The 17,024-nt window shown below is 23.6% G+C and overlaps 3 protein-coding genes across 6 annotated transcripts in view; 1 reads left to right on the top strand and 2 right to left on the bottom strand.

Annotated features, from left to right (window-relative positions):
* LOC127284189 (60S ribosomal protein L10) overlaps positions 1-17,024 on the bottom strand; it is an 88,066-nt gene that overhangs the window by 1,218 nt on the left and 69,824 nt on the right. Inside the window, exons 1-2 of one of the 3 annotated variants that reach the window (XM_051309512.1) lie at positions 418-540; positions 26-55 (exon numbers count right to left, since the gene is read on the bottom strand). In XM_051309512.1, the coding sequence (XP_051165469.1) occupies positions 26-48 (23 nt within the window). In that variant the 5' untranslated portion in view covers positions 49-55; positions 418-540. Of the gene's footprint in view, positions 1-25; positions 56-311; positions 331-417; positions 541-17,024 lie in introns of those variants that run through there. The other 2 variants (XM_051309513.1, XM_051309514.1) reach the window with 2 other exon arrangements.
* Positions 1,491-7,358, top strand: LOC127284180 (DDB1- and CUL4-associated factor 12 homolog). The gene is made up of 7 exons (XM_051309501.1): positions 1,491-2,051; positions 2,309-2,429; positions 2,492-2,947; positions 3,026-3,256; positions 5,409-5,693; positions 5,786-5,951; positions 6,028-7,358. The coding sequence occupies exons 2-7, from the start codon at positions 2,344-2,346 to the stop codon at positions 6,181-6,183; spliced, it is 1,380 nt and encodes a 459-aa protein (XP_051165458.1). The 5' UTR covers positions 1,491-2,051; positions 2,309-2,343; the 3' UTR covers positions 6,184-7,358.
* On the bottom strand, positions 9,543-16,500 carry LOC127284188 (tumor necrosis factor alpha-induced protein 8-like protein). Of its 2 annotated transcripts, XM_051309511.1 has the most exons (5): positions 16,196-16,497; positions 11,694-11,772; positions 11,391-11,485; positions 10,869-11,137; positions 9,543-10,808 (listed from the first exon to the last, which is right to left on the bottom strand). In XM_051309511.1, the coding sequence occupies exons 3-5, from the start codon at positions 11,398-11,400 to the stop codon at positions 10,455-10,457; spliced, it is 633 nt and encodes a 210-aa protein (XP_051165468.1). In that variant the 5' UTR covers positions 11,401-11,485; positions 11,694-11,772; positions 16,196-16,497; the 3' UTR covers positions 9,543-10,454. The 2 variants fall into 2 exon arrangements, with proteins under 2 accessions (XP_051165468.1, XP_051165467.1); XM_051309510.1 differs by lacking the exon at positions 11,391-11,485 and having other exon boundaries at positions 16,196-16,500.

The following is a 17,024-nucleotide window of genomic DNA, read 5'->3' as shown; positions in this document are numbered from 1 at the left end:
AGAATAAAATAAAATTTTAACTCACCATCTTGCCGGTCGGCGACCCATTTTTGACCTATGGTTAAAATAAATAAAACAGAAATTAATATCAAATATAATAAATGACACTTCAACTGCAATTAATTTTCAACACTTTTAAACACAAAACATCTCGAAATAATGTAGGATGTTTCTAATTTAAGTGGAATAAAGAATAATTTTTTTTTCTCTCGACAATTTACAACGTTCACGTGACGTGTGGCATATTCATTCACAAAACAAAGTTGAAAATTGTAAATAAATTAATTGCAATGTAAAAATTAAACAATCACCAATTATAAAAATGAATTAACTTTTAGTTGGAAATAAAAAAATTATATTTAATTACACTATTTAATGGTTTTTTTAATAAAAAACTGAAAGAAAGACACAACTTACAATTCTTGTCAAGCGTGGGTTGACGAAAAAGAAACGGAACTTGCAAGAATGAATGGAATGGGTTGGAACTTGGAATCAAGGTTGGGTTAGTAAAACAGTAAAGTTACGTTCACAACACTTATTTTTGAGCGGGGAAAAATAAAATTTGCTAATCGTAAAAAAGAGAGTTGTTTAAAATAAAGTGCCTAAATATAAAATAAATAAGAAATTAGAATTACTAGATCGAAATTAGTACTTAAATAAGTTTTTCGTTTTTAATATATTTGAATTACCCCTTTTAAAAATGAATCAGCTGTCCTTGTCTAACTTATAGAAAGAGAGAGTGAGGCTTACGAGAACCTCCGAAATATGACACATTAAAATAAGGGTACGTTTACATTTGCATCGCTAATATATGTACAAAATATATATACAAAATGATTTAGTTATCTTAATGCTTCTCAATGATAAAAATATTTAAAAATCAATGTATTTAAAATTTTTCCCCACATTTGCCATATTATGAAAATAATAAAATTATTTTTAAAAGAATTATTATGAACAAAGTTGTAATTAAAGGGGTCACGTGATTTAATTCAACTTGTCAAATTGGTATCAAAAGAAGGATAAAGGGAGGGGCAATTGAAAATTTATAACTCTTAATGTCAAGATAAAGTATTAATTTTTATTTAACAATGCAAATAAAATAATTGAACATTTTTTTTAAATGAAATATTTCGATTTTCTTCTATGCAAGAAGTATAAAAGTTAATTAAAGAATAATAAAATTATCACAAATTGAAGAATCAATTGCTCTGCGCATGCTTTCGGTAAACTATGCACATTGGTTGGCATCGCGTTAGGTAAGTCAAATACTTTTTTTAATATTGAAAAAAATAGATTAAATAAATACATGGAATTTTTTTAAAAATATATTTACACAATGAAAATTTTGCTATTAATACTATTTCTTTTTTAAACTGATTAATATAATTGAAGTTATTTTTTAAATAATGCGCGTGAATTTTAGCCAATGAGTAATAGTCACTGTGAACGGTCCTTTACTTTAAATGACATTTCACACATTCAAAGCACACACGAGCACACAAGTTTCAACATGGCCGTCTTAGTTGCTTTTAGTATCGTAGATTCCTTTTGCCTATTATGTATTTTTTAAACAGGCCAAACTTATTTTCCAAAATAATAATTGAAATATAGTGTTTAAAGTGAAGATTGCAATAAAAATACTCAGTTTTACAAACAAACAAAAGAAAAAAAAAAAAACGATACATTGTTGAGGGGAAAAAAAAGAAGTGAACTCGGGTGGTAGGCATTTTCACATAAAACAGCTCAATACACTTGTATACAGTTCTCGTTCCTTTTATTGGAACATGGTTTTCTATTGCACACGACGAGCAAGCGTAAACGACCGTCCTCAAAAAAAACTTGTTCGATTAATTAAAGTTCTCAAGTAAAAATGAATATTGTTAATCAAGCTCAGCCAGTGAAGATTCATTTCTTCTTTATATATAAAAAGGCTGATATTTAAATTATTTAAATTTATCAACTATCACTGGAAACATCCTTGAAAATTTTCAACACTCAAGAAGATTGATAATCAAAAAAAAATTTGATTCACAAAAATAATTCTCCTGGCAAGAATCTCATGCTTTCTATTATTAGTAAATTTTATTTCACTATTTCAACTGTCACCATTTATTTGTTTACTTTTTGAAAAGGGAAAAAAAAAAATTTATATATATATATTTTTTTAAATATTAAAGCATGATTTTAAAAAGCTGACAGTGATTTTTTTTTAAGAGAAAAAAAAAATGCTTTTTGTAGATTTTATTTTAAACACGTGACGTGAGGTCAATAAACTGTTATTGTTTCCCTCTTGTTTTTTGTGTAGTGCAAGCATTTTTTTGAGAGTTAAAATAATTGGAAATGGCGGAAACACAAAGACAAACAATTTACGGTAGACATCCACCTTGCGCCAAGAATTCAAGACTTGAGGATCGTCGAGCTCGAAGGTTTGTATTTTTTAATTTTTTCAATTGTCAGATGTTTTTAATAATTGGGGTTTTTTTTCCAGACAAGCTTTAAGAATGGAGAGAAATCGAAAACCAGATAAACCAGAAGATTTTGTTTGTTATGAAACAAGTGACGATGAGGAGGAAACAGTGACTGAGGGTAAACAATTTTTACGAACATCATTTAATTTTGTCGATTATGTACGTTCACGTGAAACGAATACACGTGAAGTACGAAGGGTTAATCATGAGTATGGCTCGCGTCATATGCTTACTCATGATTTATTTAAAGAATCTTCGGTTAATTTAAACAATATGAATAAAGTATTTTCATCGCAATGGTTGAGCGATAGGCAAGTTGTATTTGGAACTAAGTGCAACAAATTAATGGTTTACGATGTTGCAACACAAAAATTGGACCAAATACCATCGTTACATGGAAGACAAAGTATGAGTGGAACAAATGCAATTTCCGAACAACAATGTGGCATTCATTCGGTGCAAATTAATCCCTCTAGGTATTTAAAAGAAAAATTGAATGAGAAAAAGAAAATTTTCTTTTCTTCTATACTATTAAATGTATTTTTTTTTTTTAGAACTCTACTGGCAACTGGAGCGAGGAATAGCAACGAAATTGCAATTTATCGATTGCCTACACTGGATCCTGTTTGCGTTGGTGAAGGTGGTCACAGGGATTGGTTGTTTGATTTGTGTTGGATGGATGACGAATTTTTAATATCCGGTTCAAAAGACTCGAAAATGGCTCTATGGCGGGTCCTTAGTGAATGGGTCGACGCACCGGAAAAAGCTGATGTTCCCTCTCATAGGTAAAATTTATTTTCAAATTTCAACTATAATTTTTTTCCAAAAATATTTATTTTCTTTACTATTTTAAATGATTTTTATAATATTCTTCGAAAAATTCAATTATTTAGAAGCATTTTTCAATTAAAAAAAAACTTGAAATTCAATTTCTAATAAATTTTTTTTATTAACAGAAATCAAAAAATTTCAATTAAAAATCACTTGAAGTTTAATTTAATTCCAAAAAAATATGAAATATAAATCTTTGAAAATTTTATTAACTCTTTCCAAAATATTTATTTTATTTCTTTTTTAAATGATTTTTATAATATTCTTCGAAAAATTCAATTATTTAGAAGCATTTTTCAATTTAAAAAAACTTGAAATTCAATTTCTGTTTGTAATTTCTAATAAATTTTTTTTATTAACAGAAATCAAAAAAATTTCAATTAAAAATCACTTGAAGTTTAATTTAATTCTAAAAAAATATGAAATATAAATCTGTGAAAATTTTATTAACTCTTTCCAAAATATTTATTTTATTTCTTTTTTAAATGATTTTTATAATATTCTTCGAAAAATTCAATTATTCAGAAGCATTTTTTAATTTAAAAAAAAATTGAAATTCAATTTCTATTTTGTAATTTCTAATAAATTTTTTTTATTAACAGAAATCAAAAATTTTCAATTAAAAATCACTTGAAATTTAATTTAATTCCAAAAAAAAAAATATGAAATATAAATCTTTGAAAATTTTATTAATCAACTCTTTCCAAAATATTTATTTTGTTTACTATTTGAAATGATTTTTATAATATTCTTCGAAAAATTCAATTATTTTGAAGCATTTTTCAATTAAAAAGAAATTTGAAATTCAATTTCTGTTTGTAATTTCTAATAAATTTTTTTTATTAACAGAAATCAAAAAATTTCAATTAAAAATCACTTGAAGTTTAATTTAATTCCAAAAAAAAAAATATGAAATATAAATCTTTGAAAATTCTATTAACTCTTTCCAAAATATTTATTTTATTTCTTTTTTAAATGATTTTTATAATATTCTTCGAAAAATTCAATTATTTAGAAGCATTTTTTAATTTAAAAAAACTTGAAATTCAATTTCTGTTTGTAATTTCTATTAAATTTTTTTTATTAACAGAAATCAAAAAATTTCAATTAAAAATCACTTGAAATTTAATTTAATTCCAAAAAAAGAAATATGAAATATAAATCTTTGAAAATTTTATTAATCAACTCTATCCAAAATATTTATTTTGTTTACTAATTTAAATGATTTTTATAATATTCTTCGAAAAATTTAATTATTTAAAAGCATTTTTCAATTTAAAAAAAACTTGAAATTCAATTTCTGTTTGTAATTTCTAATAAATTTTTTTATTAACAGAAATCAAATAATTTCAATTAAAAATCACTTGAAGTTTAATTTAATTCCAAAAAAATATGAAATATAAATCTTTGAAAATTCTATTAACTCTTTCCAAAATATTTATTTTATTTCTTTTTTAAATGATTTTTATAATATTCTTCGAAAAATTCAATTATTTAGAAGCATTTTTTAATTTAAAAAAACTTGAAATTCAATTTCTGTTTGTAATTTCTAATAAATTTTTTTTATTAACAGAAATCAAAAAATTTCAATTAAAAATCACTTGAAGTTTAATTTAATTCCAAAAAAAAATATGAAATATAAATCTTTGAAAATTTAATTAATTTTAAAAATAATGTTATCTAAAAATTATTTAATAAATTATTTTCAATTCTCTAAAATCTTTTGAAATTTAATTATTTCTAAAAATTTCAAACTATAATTCTTTCAAAGTTCAATTATTTTTCAATAATTTTCAATAATTTCTTTAGAAAATTGAATAATTTAAAAATGCTTTTTTAATAAATACTCTAAAATTGAATTGTTTTTAGAATTTTTCTTTAGAAATTTTTGTTGTACATAATTAAAATTGAAGAATTAATAAAATTAATTTAAAATCTAATAACATTAGTTATTTAAAGTAAAATACTTATTAACTAAGTAAATTTAATTAAAATAAAATAATCGACTTTTTTTTTGCTGTTTAAAGTCGATTCGAGACTTGTAAATTGAAAACAAAATTAGAAATAATATTAAATTTTTTTATTTTCTAATTAAAAAATTTGTAGATTGATCCAGCCGGTCTGTGTAAAGGAATGTCGAGGAGCACAAAAAGTACGTGCGCTAGCGTTTAATAAAGCTTATGGAGAAATTGCAGCACTTTCTCTAAATAGTTTCATTCACATTTGGGAGGCAGAGACTTTTAAGCAGAAAATTTCTCGTAAATTACCGGCTTGTCAGGAAAATGTTTGCATGGCCGTTCAAGAGAAGGGAGTCTACGCTATTGGCTGCCGATCTCATACTCTACTTTTGGACGCCAGAACATTGCAATCTATTAAAAAAATACCTTCCCGGTTAGTATTAATTGAAATAATTTTTATTGAATTCCATTCATTTTCTTAAATTAATTCTTTTAATCACTTATTCAAAAAAATTTTTGTTTCAGTTACAATGGTTGTAGTATAAGATCCGTAAGTTTTCAAGGGACAGTGTTAACAATAGGCACTGGATTAGGAATGTTAATGTTTTTTGATATTAGAGCTCAAAAGTACCTAGAATCTTCAATTAATTCAAATCGAACGGCCGTTTTGAAAGCATCGAAAGGATACGTGGTGAGTTTTTTTGTTTTATTATTATATTTTGTTTAATAATGAAAAAAAAAAATAATCACTATTATTTAAATTTTAGTTTCCAGATGAAGAGTATATTGATGGTTTTCAAAATGTGAAATATACACCAGCGATTTATACTCATTGTTACGATCAATCGGGAACGCGTCTCTTTACAGCAGGCGGTCCATTACCACCAAATCTTTATGGTAACTATGCAGGACTTTGGCAATAAAAATGCAGGTCTTTATGGGAATTTTTAGACTGAATGTGTCATTTTACTTTATGTTTTAAAACAAATAACACGTAAAAAGACACGAAGGATATATGCAAACAAAAACAGAAATTAAAGTAGATTAAATTGAGAAATACTGAAAAATTTTCCCAATAGAAAATTGGGAAATTTTTTAACACAACAGTTTTTCTTTAAATTAGTTTGAAATACTTTTTACAAAAGTGATTATTATTATTATTATTATTATTGTAAATAGCCAGGAATTACGATTGAAAAATACGATATATATTTTTCTGTAGGCTGACAATTCGCTTGAAATTTTTACGGCTTTTTAATTCACAAACGTTTTACAATCGTTGAAGAAAAAAAAAAAAAGAATTTTTCATTTTGTGAAATAAGTTTTTACATGAGAATTAAAAATAGACATTTTTTAGAGCTCGTTTTGTGTGAATGCAAATAGCTAGTTAAAGAAAATATTACTGGCAATTTTCAGGGAACGGGAAATTTTAGTTAAAGAAAAATTTGTTTTAACAGAAAAAAACTTTTGTTAATGACAAAAAAAAAAGAAAAAAAAAAAAAAAAAACTAGAAAAAAAGCTCTGGAACAAATTTTACAAGAGCTGAGTTGTGTCTTAACAAGTGACTGGCCTCGAAATATTTTACAGTTATTTGTAACAATTTATGTCAGGATGAAAAAACATTGGTTTTAGCACAAAATTCAAAAATTTTTATTTTATTTAGTTTCAAAACTCCAAATAGTCAAAAAAAAAAATTCCTAATTATAAAATAATTTCAATTTTTCAAAAAAACAAATTTAAAAAAAATAACATGAAAATTTAATTGGTTATTTGGATATTTTAAACATTGAATAAAAATAAAAATTTTTGTATTTTACACCACCCCGCACAATGATGAAAAAAAAAAACCCTAAATTCAAAAAAAAAATGTGCGAATGAATCATGAGCAATTTCATTCATGAAAAAAAAATAATTAGTTTAAGTAAAAAAAAAACTATCATATTTTAGATAGTTACTGTGGAACAGTGTGTAAACTGTGATGGTGTAAACGTATTTGATTGTGTGCAATTCAAAGAACTGTTTATGTAAGTAGGTTTCTAAATAACGAATAATTTCGTTGGTGATAATATTTTATGCAAAAAAAAAAAAAAAAAAAGAATCATTAACAAGAGAATTCAATGGAGAAAAGAACTGGAAATTTTTTTTCACGTGTTTCGTTGTGGCTTCGTGAAAATTTGATTTTTTTTTCAATTAAAGAAGAAAAATTCACAATTTTTTTTTTCTGCCAAAAATTGATTATTAATCAAAATTGTGACGTTTCTGAGGAACATTGTTTTTTTTTTTTTATTTAATTAAAATAATAATTAGAAAAATTGATTCAATTTTTGGCAAAAAGGTGTATATATTTATAAAAACGACTATTTGAAAAAAGCCATATAATTGAAAAAAAACCATTTCTTAATCCTAAATTATTGTTTCTGTCAAATTTATCTTTAAAAAAAAAAAAAAAAAAGATTTACATCGAATTTCCGTAATCCAAATATTTAAAAGGAAATTAATTAAAAGGAAAATGTTTATAACTGAATGTCAGTTTTTCTTTTATTATTATTAATGATATTTAAAAAAAGAGAAATTAAATAACACGCGGTAGTCGGTTTTTTATATGAATATGTAATCTACTGCTAAGTGTTTGTACAATCATTGGCAGCAATATTGTGCCTAATCGGGGAACTTTTTTTTCTTTTTTTTTTTTTGAAGTTTGTAAATTGAATACAAATGAAAGGATAAAAAAAAACGGTTGCAATTATAATTAGACACGATTTTTGATTATTAATACATTATATTTTGATCAATCTTTATTAATTTTAAAATCAATTTTATCATTTTACTAGCATTTAATTTGATATATCATTTTTTTTTACGTTCATTCAAAATTTTTTTTTTGTTCGATATACTTTGAAAATCCAAATTTTTCTTTTATTATTAATCTTCAATTTCTTTTTTTTTTTTTTTTAGTGGGGGAATTTTTAATTATTTTACTTTTGAATAAATATTTTAAGACTGATTGAGGGTAAAAATTAAAATTTATTATTGACTGTGATTTATATTTCGATGAATTTCAAAAGCATGACCAAAGAATGATTTTTAATAGGAATCAGTTAAATATGGATTCTCGAAGTTTAACGAAAATTATTTATTTTTCCATTTTTCTTTGTATAAAATGACTTGTTTTGGATTTCGCGATATTGAATTTTTTTTTTTTTTTTTATTAAAGTTCTGTGATTGTGTTTTAGTTTATTTAAGTTTGATGTTTATATGCATGCAATTTTTAAGTAATTTATAAATTTTTTTTTAAATCATTGAAATTATATTTAAGAGATTTTTTTTAAGGAATTACTTTAATATTCTCTAAGTGTAATGAAAAATTGCCAATTTGAAAATTTTTGAAGTTTTTATTAAAATATATTATTTTAATATATTTGGTTATTAAGTTTTATTAATGTGCATTCGGAGAATATTCAAGTACCTTATTTGTAGTCTAATATTTTTTTAAATTGAAAAATCTTTATGTCGTGTCTGATTTTCAGAATGAAATTCGTTTTTTGAAAAAAAAAAATGTTTTACCGATGCTAAAGTATTTGGATAAATTAGTTAAAAAAAAAAATAAAATTTACGGAAGCGATTATTTGTCAGTTGAGTATCAAATATGTTAATGCATAATAAAAAAAAAATTCTTTCGATAAACGAAGATGAATTAAATTTAAAAAAAAGTGACATATAAATTTCCGATGATTCTCAATATATATATATATATATGTATATTAGTTGAATTTATTATCCCTCGATATAACTCAACATTGTTTTAATTGTTTGTCAATATCCGCCGTAATTAATAATAATGAGTTATTTTGTATTTAATGTAAGATGCAACGTGAAGGAAGTTAAGTATCTTATGCATAGAGTTGTAATTCTGTGTATATGTGCTCACATATACAAAAGTACTAATTGTAAATAAACAAGCCAACTTATACAGAAGGAAGGCTAAATTTATTATAATTTAATTAACCGAATTTTTATTATCTCTTTCTCTCTCCCTGATAATATTTCAGTAATTTATTTATTAAGCAATTTTCTTTATTTAATTTTTTTTTTTTACTATATTTAAAAAAAAATTGACCATTGGTATCAGAAATAATAATTAATTCAACAAATTAAGTTAAAAATTTGAAAAATTATTAACTTTTAAAATAGGTAATATTATTAATTATAATAATTGTTATTGTATAACAAAATTAAATGTGAAAGAAAAAAATATTTTTTTGAAAAAAAAAAAGAAGAAATGTCAATTATTTATAAATAATTTATTGATGATAACGACTTTTTACAAATTTGAAGATATTATTCCTCATAATGTTAATTTATCTTAAAATTAAGTGTATAATGTATAAAAAAAAAAAACGAGGTTATTCCCAAAAAAAAAATGGTTTTTAAAAACCTGGAAATACACGATATCGTTAAAAAAAACTGAACTTTGGATAAATCAAGATATGTATTCTCACTTTGTTTCAGGGTTTCCTATATTTAAAATACGATCAACGATATGTTTTGATAAAGAGTGCATAAATATTATATTTTATGACCATCGAAGAAAATTAATTTTCATATCTTTGTGAATTTTTTTTTTTTTGGTCATACAAAAATGTTACACATTATTTGTCAAAGATTAATAAGGCATTTAAAAAATTTACTTTTGTTTTTTAAAATGCAGAAGGGGATTTTTTTTTCAGGACATTATCCATAATTCTAATATTAAATATCTACACACAAAATTTGCATCGAAATGCATAATAAATAATTGGCATTGTCCATTTTACAATATTATATATTATATATATCAAAGGTCAGGGATTTCTAGATATTCAGAATAATTTCTAAGTTTCGAAAAATTTGACATGAGCAGTTTCATTTTTTTTCCCAAAAAATTTTTTTAAATTAACAGCGCAAAAGTTCTTTTTTTCTTTTAATTCTACAAAAATAAATAAATTTCTATTTTCAAAAAATCACGATTGAATTTATATAAAGATAAAAAATATGAAAAAAAAAAATTAAATAACACCGCGGTATTTATATTAAATATTGTATATATATTGTAATTTTATTTAATCGTCAGTTCTGAAATTGTTCCTAATTCCTGAGGATTGTTGAATTTTCTAATTTGAGTTTTTGTAAAATTGTTGGTTTTTTTTTTTCGAAATCAGAGATGACCAGCGTCGAGTGCTTTGTTTATATCGTTGACTAATAAACCAAGCGTTGCTTTTTGCTCGGAATCTTGTCGAAAAATTGAATCCAAAAAATCTGGATGTGTGAGAAAATCAAAGACAAGATCACAACGATCCTGCGATTTGTCGGTTAGATGTGGTTTTATTAAATTTTGAATTGCTGTTCTACATCTTTCCAGGGCTTTCATTAAGTACGGCTTATCGAAACTGTAATCCAATTCATAAAATGAAACTACAGACATTGCTGTTGATCTCAATGATGATCTAATTTCAGCAATTTTTTCATCATCCGCTGGACTCCATTGTTGATTTCGATGCAATAGTCCTATCTAAAAAAAATTTGAAAATTTGAAAATTTGTTTCTCTCTTTAATTTTTTTTTCAACTTACCTTAATTGATAATTTGACGATATTCTTGAGCACCTTTTCCGGTTGCTTTTTTGCCAAATTTGGACTCTGCTTTGCAGTTTTTTCCATTAATTTATAGAGATTATCCAAAAGTGATGTTGTCGCATCATCAATTAATAATGATCTGCCTGTGCCTGTCGATGCAAATCGGCCAAGAATTTTTTTTTGAGCACGAAGACCTAAATCGCGAGCCCTACTTCCGGCTCCTGCAGTAGGGTAAACTCCACCCCCTGTAGCTGTGGACTGCATCACTAAAAAAAATTTTTCTAATTATTTTTTCTGTAAAAGAAAAATAAAAAAAAAATTTTTTCTTCTGTAAATTATTTATAATTTGCAAAAAATAGAACATTTTTTTTTTTTTAATTTTTGATTAGAAAAATACTTGACTCTTACTTCGTTCCATGTAGTAATTTCTGATAATGATACACACTTATCTATTTTAGAGATATGCTATATATATATAATTTGATCGTAAATGAAAGCAATAAATGACAATAAACTTACCATCAAACATAAGTGGAAGTACCTTTTCCTGTCGATGATAACGGAATTGGAAATCAAATAATGGTTCCAAACTCAAGCAATGCCAATAAAAGGAACTAAAATATGTGCGAATTTTTTTTTTTTTAACATTGTGTTGGCAAAAATTAACAAAAAATGCAAAAAATAGGCAAAAATAAAAATTTTAACAATATTAAAACAAGACAATTGTAAAATGATTATGAATATAAGACTAATTTATTGGGAAAATAATAATAAATAATGTGACGTTCGATTATGTGGTGAAATTTTAATGAGATTTTATACCTTGATTGCAGTCCGGTACAGCCACAAGGTGATAGAGTAACCAACTTTGTAGCTCCATTACCGCAGTTCCCCACGCCACCTGTAAAATGTAAATTTTCCTTTAATTTATTCGTAATTAAACACATTTTCAAATGGCAAAATAATTCACTTATATTGAAAACATTGTTTTTAACTTAATTTTACCGTCACATTAGAAATTTTCCTATAAACAAATTTTTACCAAAAAAAAAAAGATATTTTTACTTTCTGTAAGATTTTTATTCCAATGATTAATTTTACCAAAAAAAAAAAGATGTACATAAAAATATGGAAAATAAAATAAAATTTCTAATATTTCTTGAAAATAAAAAATTTGTTTTTTTCCTTCTATAGAAAGATATTGGAATTTAAATTTTCTATATACTGGGGAAAAAGGGAAATTACTTTTCAAAAGATTGGAAAAGTTTTAAAAAGCACAAACATCATTTTCAACTCTAAGAAAAAGTGCTACTGAATTATACACATTCTGACAGTGTTTTTCACATAAAAAAAAAAAAGAAAAACTTTTCAGAACATGACAACGAGAAAAAATTTCTCTATTTTAGAGAATAAAAAATTGAAATTTTAAATTTTAAATATAAATTTATTTTACCTTTAGAATTTTTAAATGAAAAAAAATTTTTTTGGAGAAAATTTACTTGTAATTTTATTAAATATTAAATTTTAAATACAAGCCTCGGATCGACTTTAAGGCGCAAAGAAAAAATCGATTATGCTTTCAAATAATTGAATTTTCGAAGAATATTGTAAAAATTATTTTTAAAAAATTATATTTCAAAAGAGTTATAGTTAAAATTATTAAATTTCAAAAAAATTATGGAAAATTTTAAAAATAATTAAATTTTAAAATGATTTTAAATTATTTGTGAGGATAAAAATCGATGAGGAGGAAACCATATATAGACAATATTATATTGGGAAAAGATCATCATTTGAAATTCAAACCGAGAAGGTTCTTTTAATTATTCTGTCATTTTGCATTTGAGTTATATGGACACTTGCATTCATTAACTATACATATATTGATAAATGGAAAACGATAAACGTTCGAAGAGTGCAAAATGGTTTCACATATATATACATATTATACAGAGGGTTGGCCTAGCCTTTAGCACAGTTGAATCGATTTGTAAGGAGCGTCAAGGCAAGCCAGAGATTCTCATTCTCATCAAACTTTTAGGATACGTGACATAAACACCAGCACTTGCAATTTCACATTCCATACAAGACTGAATTCCATTTTAAATTAATGTCGAAAGTGAAGAAAAAAAAAAAATCCAAAAAGAAACTAAAAAGTTTCACATCGTGAAAAATAAACTTTTTTTTAATAATTGGCAAAAAAAAAAAAAAATAATAATAATTTTCAATTTATTAATTATTAATTCATTTCAATAATGAGGAAAAGAACAATTCGACAATCAGTTTTCAACTGATTGGCGTGATTTTTTTTTTTAATTAGCGGAAATTTAAATCAAGTTTATTCTCTTAAAGAGAGTAAATAACTAGGATTCTTTTAGGCACCTGCTTTGACTGACAACCGGTTATATTCTTTGAGAATAGCATTAATTAAACTCAATTTCGCATAACGGTTTTGGATAAAAATGCACAAATGAAGATATTGAGAAGAATTCTATCTCATTAATAACGAATCCCTTGTTGAAATTAATTGAATAAATTTTTATCAATAATTTTTCGAAAATATTAACAAATTTTGAAAAATAGAAATTAATTTTCGAAAATTCGAAATAAATTTATTTTTCCTATATAAATATATAGAAAATGTGAAGTTGACTCATCCTTTGAATTCCAATATAGTGCAGCTGTCCTTTTTAACTGTTGCACGAGAAGCAACAGCTGTACGGTCAGCACCCCTAATCGTTAATTCGTGCACTTTTTCATCATTGAAAATACAAAACAGCACACCAGCTGCCTTTTTCAAAAGAGTACAAGTTATTATATTCTTCTTTTGATAAAAAAAATTAATAAATTTTTCTCTTCAAAATAAAATATTAATTCATAAAAAAAATAATCCCAAAAGGAAAATTTCTCCTGAAAAAAAAAAATTAATAAAAATGTTTCATAAATAAATTATTGAACTTTAATAATGAAGACAGGTTGTCTTGAAAGTTCAGTAAGATAATTTAATTTTGTTAGTTAGAAACTGTGAGTCTTCTTTTGTATGTGAACCTATATAAACACAATCAAAGTATAATTATCCAACCAACTAAAAGCCTCTCACACGAAACCTCTCTCTCAAGTTTATTTAACTTTATTTTTCCTTTTTTTTTATTTTCACATGGAAAAAACTTTCTTTATAACAATTTTTCCCATTCTCTAGAGGAAAAAATTTCCTTGAAAAACTGTCACAAGGACAATAATATAATTTATTATTATTATCGTTAAATATCACTTTTTTTATGGAAAAATAATTTTTTAATTAATTAACGATTATAAAAGACTCGAATTTTTTTTCTTTCTTCAAAATTTGTAATTTCTTTTCACTTAAGTCAAGATTGTTGTAAAATAATTTTTTTTTTAGATTTCTGTTTACTATTATCGCCCACTTGTATTAAGATAATTATCTATTCGTGTCCCACGCACGTTTTTCTTATATATTACAATAATCATCAATTGATGTCAATGCCAAATTATTATTTTTTAAAAAAATGTGTTCAAAAAAATTTTTTCTGAAGCGAATAAAATTAATTCAATGAAAAAAAAATTGAAAATTAATTTTTAGACCGAAAACAATTTTTTTTTCTTTTTAATTCATGAAATTTAAAATTGAATTTTGATTTTTTATTTTTCAATTTAAAAAAAAGGTTACGATCTAGTTTCTATTAGTAATTATAATTATGCGGTCAGTTCATGTATTCGTATTTGAGTAAAATGAAGAATCTGTTCATAATAAGTCGGTTGGAAATTTTTAAGAGACGTTTAGAGTTTAATAGAGCAATAATAGTTTATTTTCAAGTATTATTAAATTCTATAATTTTTTTTTTTTTCTATTCAACCATTTTTTTTTCTTATACTGAAAATCTAATTTTAGTAAAATTGAACAATTAAACAAATTGTTTTCACAAAATGCAAATAAAAGAAAAAAAAAACATTTCCCTTTACAGTTGGTTTGTCAAGACAAATTGGAATTTTATTAAAGAATACTCTCTCTCTCTCTTTCTAATAGTGAATCACTTGTTGAATCATCCAATAATACATTGTCAGATTAGAATTTTTAACAGTTTCAAATTTTTTTTCAATTATCAACCAATTTTTTTTAAATAAAATTTTTAAAATAATTTTTATTAAAAAAGAAAAGTTGATTTATATTAAATTTTTTTTGCAAAATATTTATGTAGAAATGTATTATAAATAAATTTATTTATTTACCCGTTAACAAATTATTTGTTTATTCAAATAAATAAATAAAGGTATTTACTTAAATTAAAAAAAATTATCTATTTTAATATTTGAAATTTTCTTTTACTTAAAAAAAAGAAAAGAAAATAATTTCTTATAAATGAAAAAATATAATTCCTTTTTTTTTCTTTTCCCAATGATTTTTTCACGATTAATTATTATGGAAAAATAGAAAAAAATTCCAAAAGACATTATGGAAAAATTGCAAAAATAATTATCGATCTTTCATGTGTGCTAATTCTAAGAAAGGACATTGATTTTCAAAGTAATTGTATTCGGGAAGGTTAACGAGTCACGTAATGTTTCAACAAAACTTTGTTATCGCAATTCCATTATTTTCTTCAATATATATATATATGTATATACATATAGAACTTGAAAATTACAAGCGCAGTAAAATATAATACGAGAAATACCGCTTCCGGTAGCGATGACTAAATGGATATAATTAAGTCAGTATACATATGGTCAAGTCTACATTCTTTTCTCTTTTTTTTGTAAATTAACAGTTCATGAGTCGAGACGGATGCTCTCAAGAAATTTATATTCATCAATAAAAATATTCTCCAATCAAATAAAATTTTTTTGCCCTGTTTAAAGAAAATTGCAATAATTTAGTTTTCAAATTCAAAAATGTTTATTATTGTTTATAATGAAATTAATAAATTATATAGAATTTTTATTTTAATTAAATCTTACTTTGATTGTTAAATTTTTTTTTAATCAATTTTTGAAATTACTATAGCTGTATTGAAATTACATTTTTTTCATTAAAAAGAAATTAAGTAAAAAATTGAAATTTAATTACAATGAAATACTTTTCATCAAGTTCTGAATCTTTTTTCTACATAAACATAAAAGAGAAAAATTTTAATATCGAAAATAATTTTCAATGAAAAATTAAATTAATTTTTACTTAAAAAAATAAGTCGAGTCTTTTTTTTAACGATAAAATTTTAATTATTTTGCCTCTCAAATTAAAGTGTTTGTTAAATTAAAAATATTTTATATTAAAAATAATTTTTAAAAAAAGAAATAAAACTAACCTTTGTGGGGGAAAAGGTCGTAAAGACGACCTGTACCTGATGAAGAAAATTTCCGAAATTCAAAAAAAAAAATTATAACACTTTTTTGTTAAAAATAATCCCAAATAATGATGACACTTTCATGACAATGTGGACACACTTTTTCAAATTGGAATTGATTTTTTTTAATAGGCAATTTTAGTTGTTTATTTGCCAACAGGTAAAATATAATCAAGTGTCAAATAACTGAGAACCACAATATCCATTCATCCGCAATGAATGACGAACGTTCGTCGTCTGCAGTAGAAACAATTTTCTGTTATGATCTGCGAACCCACCCCGGTTTCCATGGATTCATTCTCCCGGATGGTGGGGGAGACATGTGCCAATTGGAGCGACTTTGTCTCGTGCTCTCTCATGTCAAGAAAATTATTTTGCTGAAACAAACTTTTTTTCAAAAAAAAAAAAAAAAGAAAGAAAAATTATTAATAAATTACATTTAATATAAACAATTATTTCCCTTGTAAGAATCTTTTTTCATATTGAATGAAAATATTTTCGAATTTTCTGAAAATAAAAAATTTAACTAATTATTAAATAGTTTAATATTATAAATTTTTAAATGTTAAATAATTTTATTATTATTTAATATTTTATAATCATTTTTTTTTCTATAAATTTTCTAAATAAAAAGTAATTAAAAATATTAAATATTGTAAAATAAAAAAATTGTTTTTGAATTAAAATAACAGAATGATAATAAAAAGATATGAATTTCAAACGTTGCTCCTTAAAAAAGAATTCAAGTTCTATAAGTGTGAGAAATTTTATTAAAGCGATAAATTGGATT

The sequence above is a fragment of the Leptopilina boulardi genome, unplaced genomic scaffold (genome assembly GCF_019393585.1).
Source record: "Leptopilina boulardi isolate dan_hultmark-lab unplaced genomic scaffold, ZJU_Lbou_2.1 LbouV2_32, whole genome shotgun sequence".
NCBI lineage: Eukaryota > Metazoa > Arthropoda > Insecta > Hymenoptera > Figitidae > Leptopilina > Leptopilina boulardi.
Note: the sequence above shows the minus strand (reverse complement) of the source record. Positions and strands in the feature narration are given on the sequence as shown.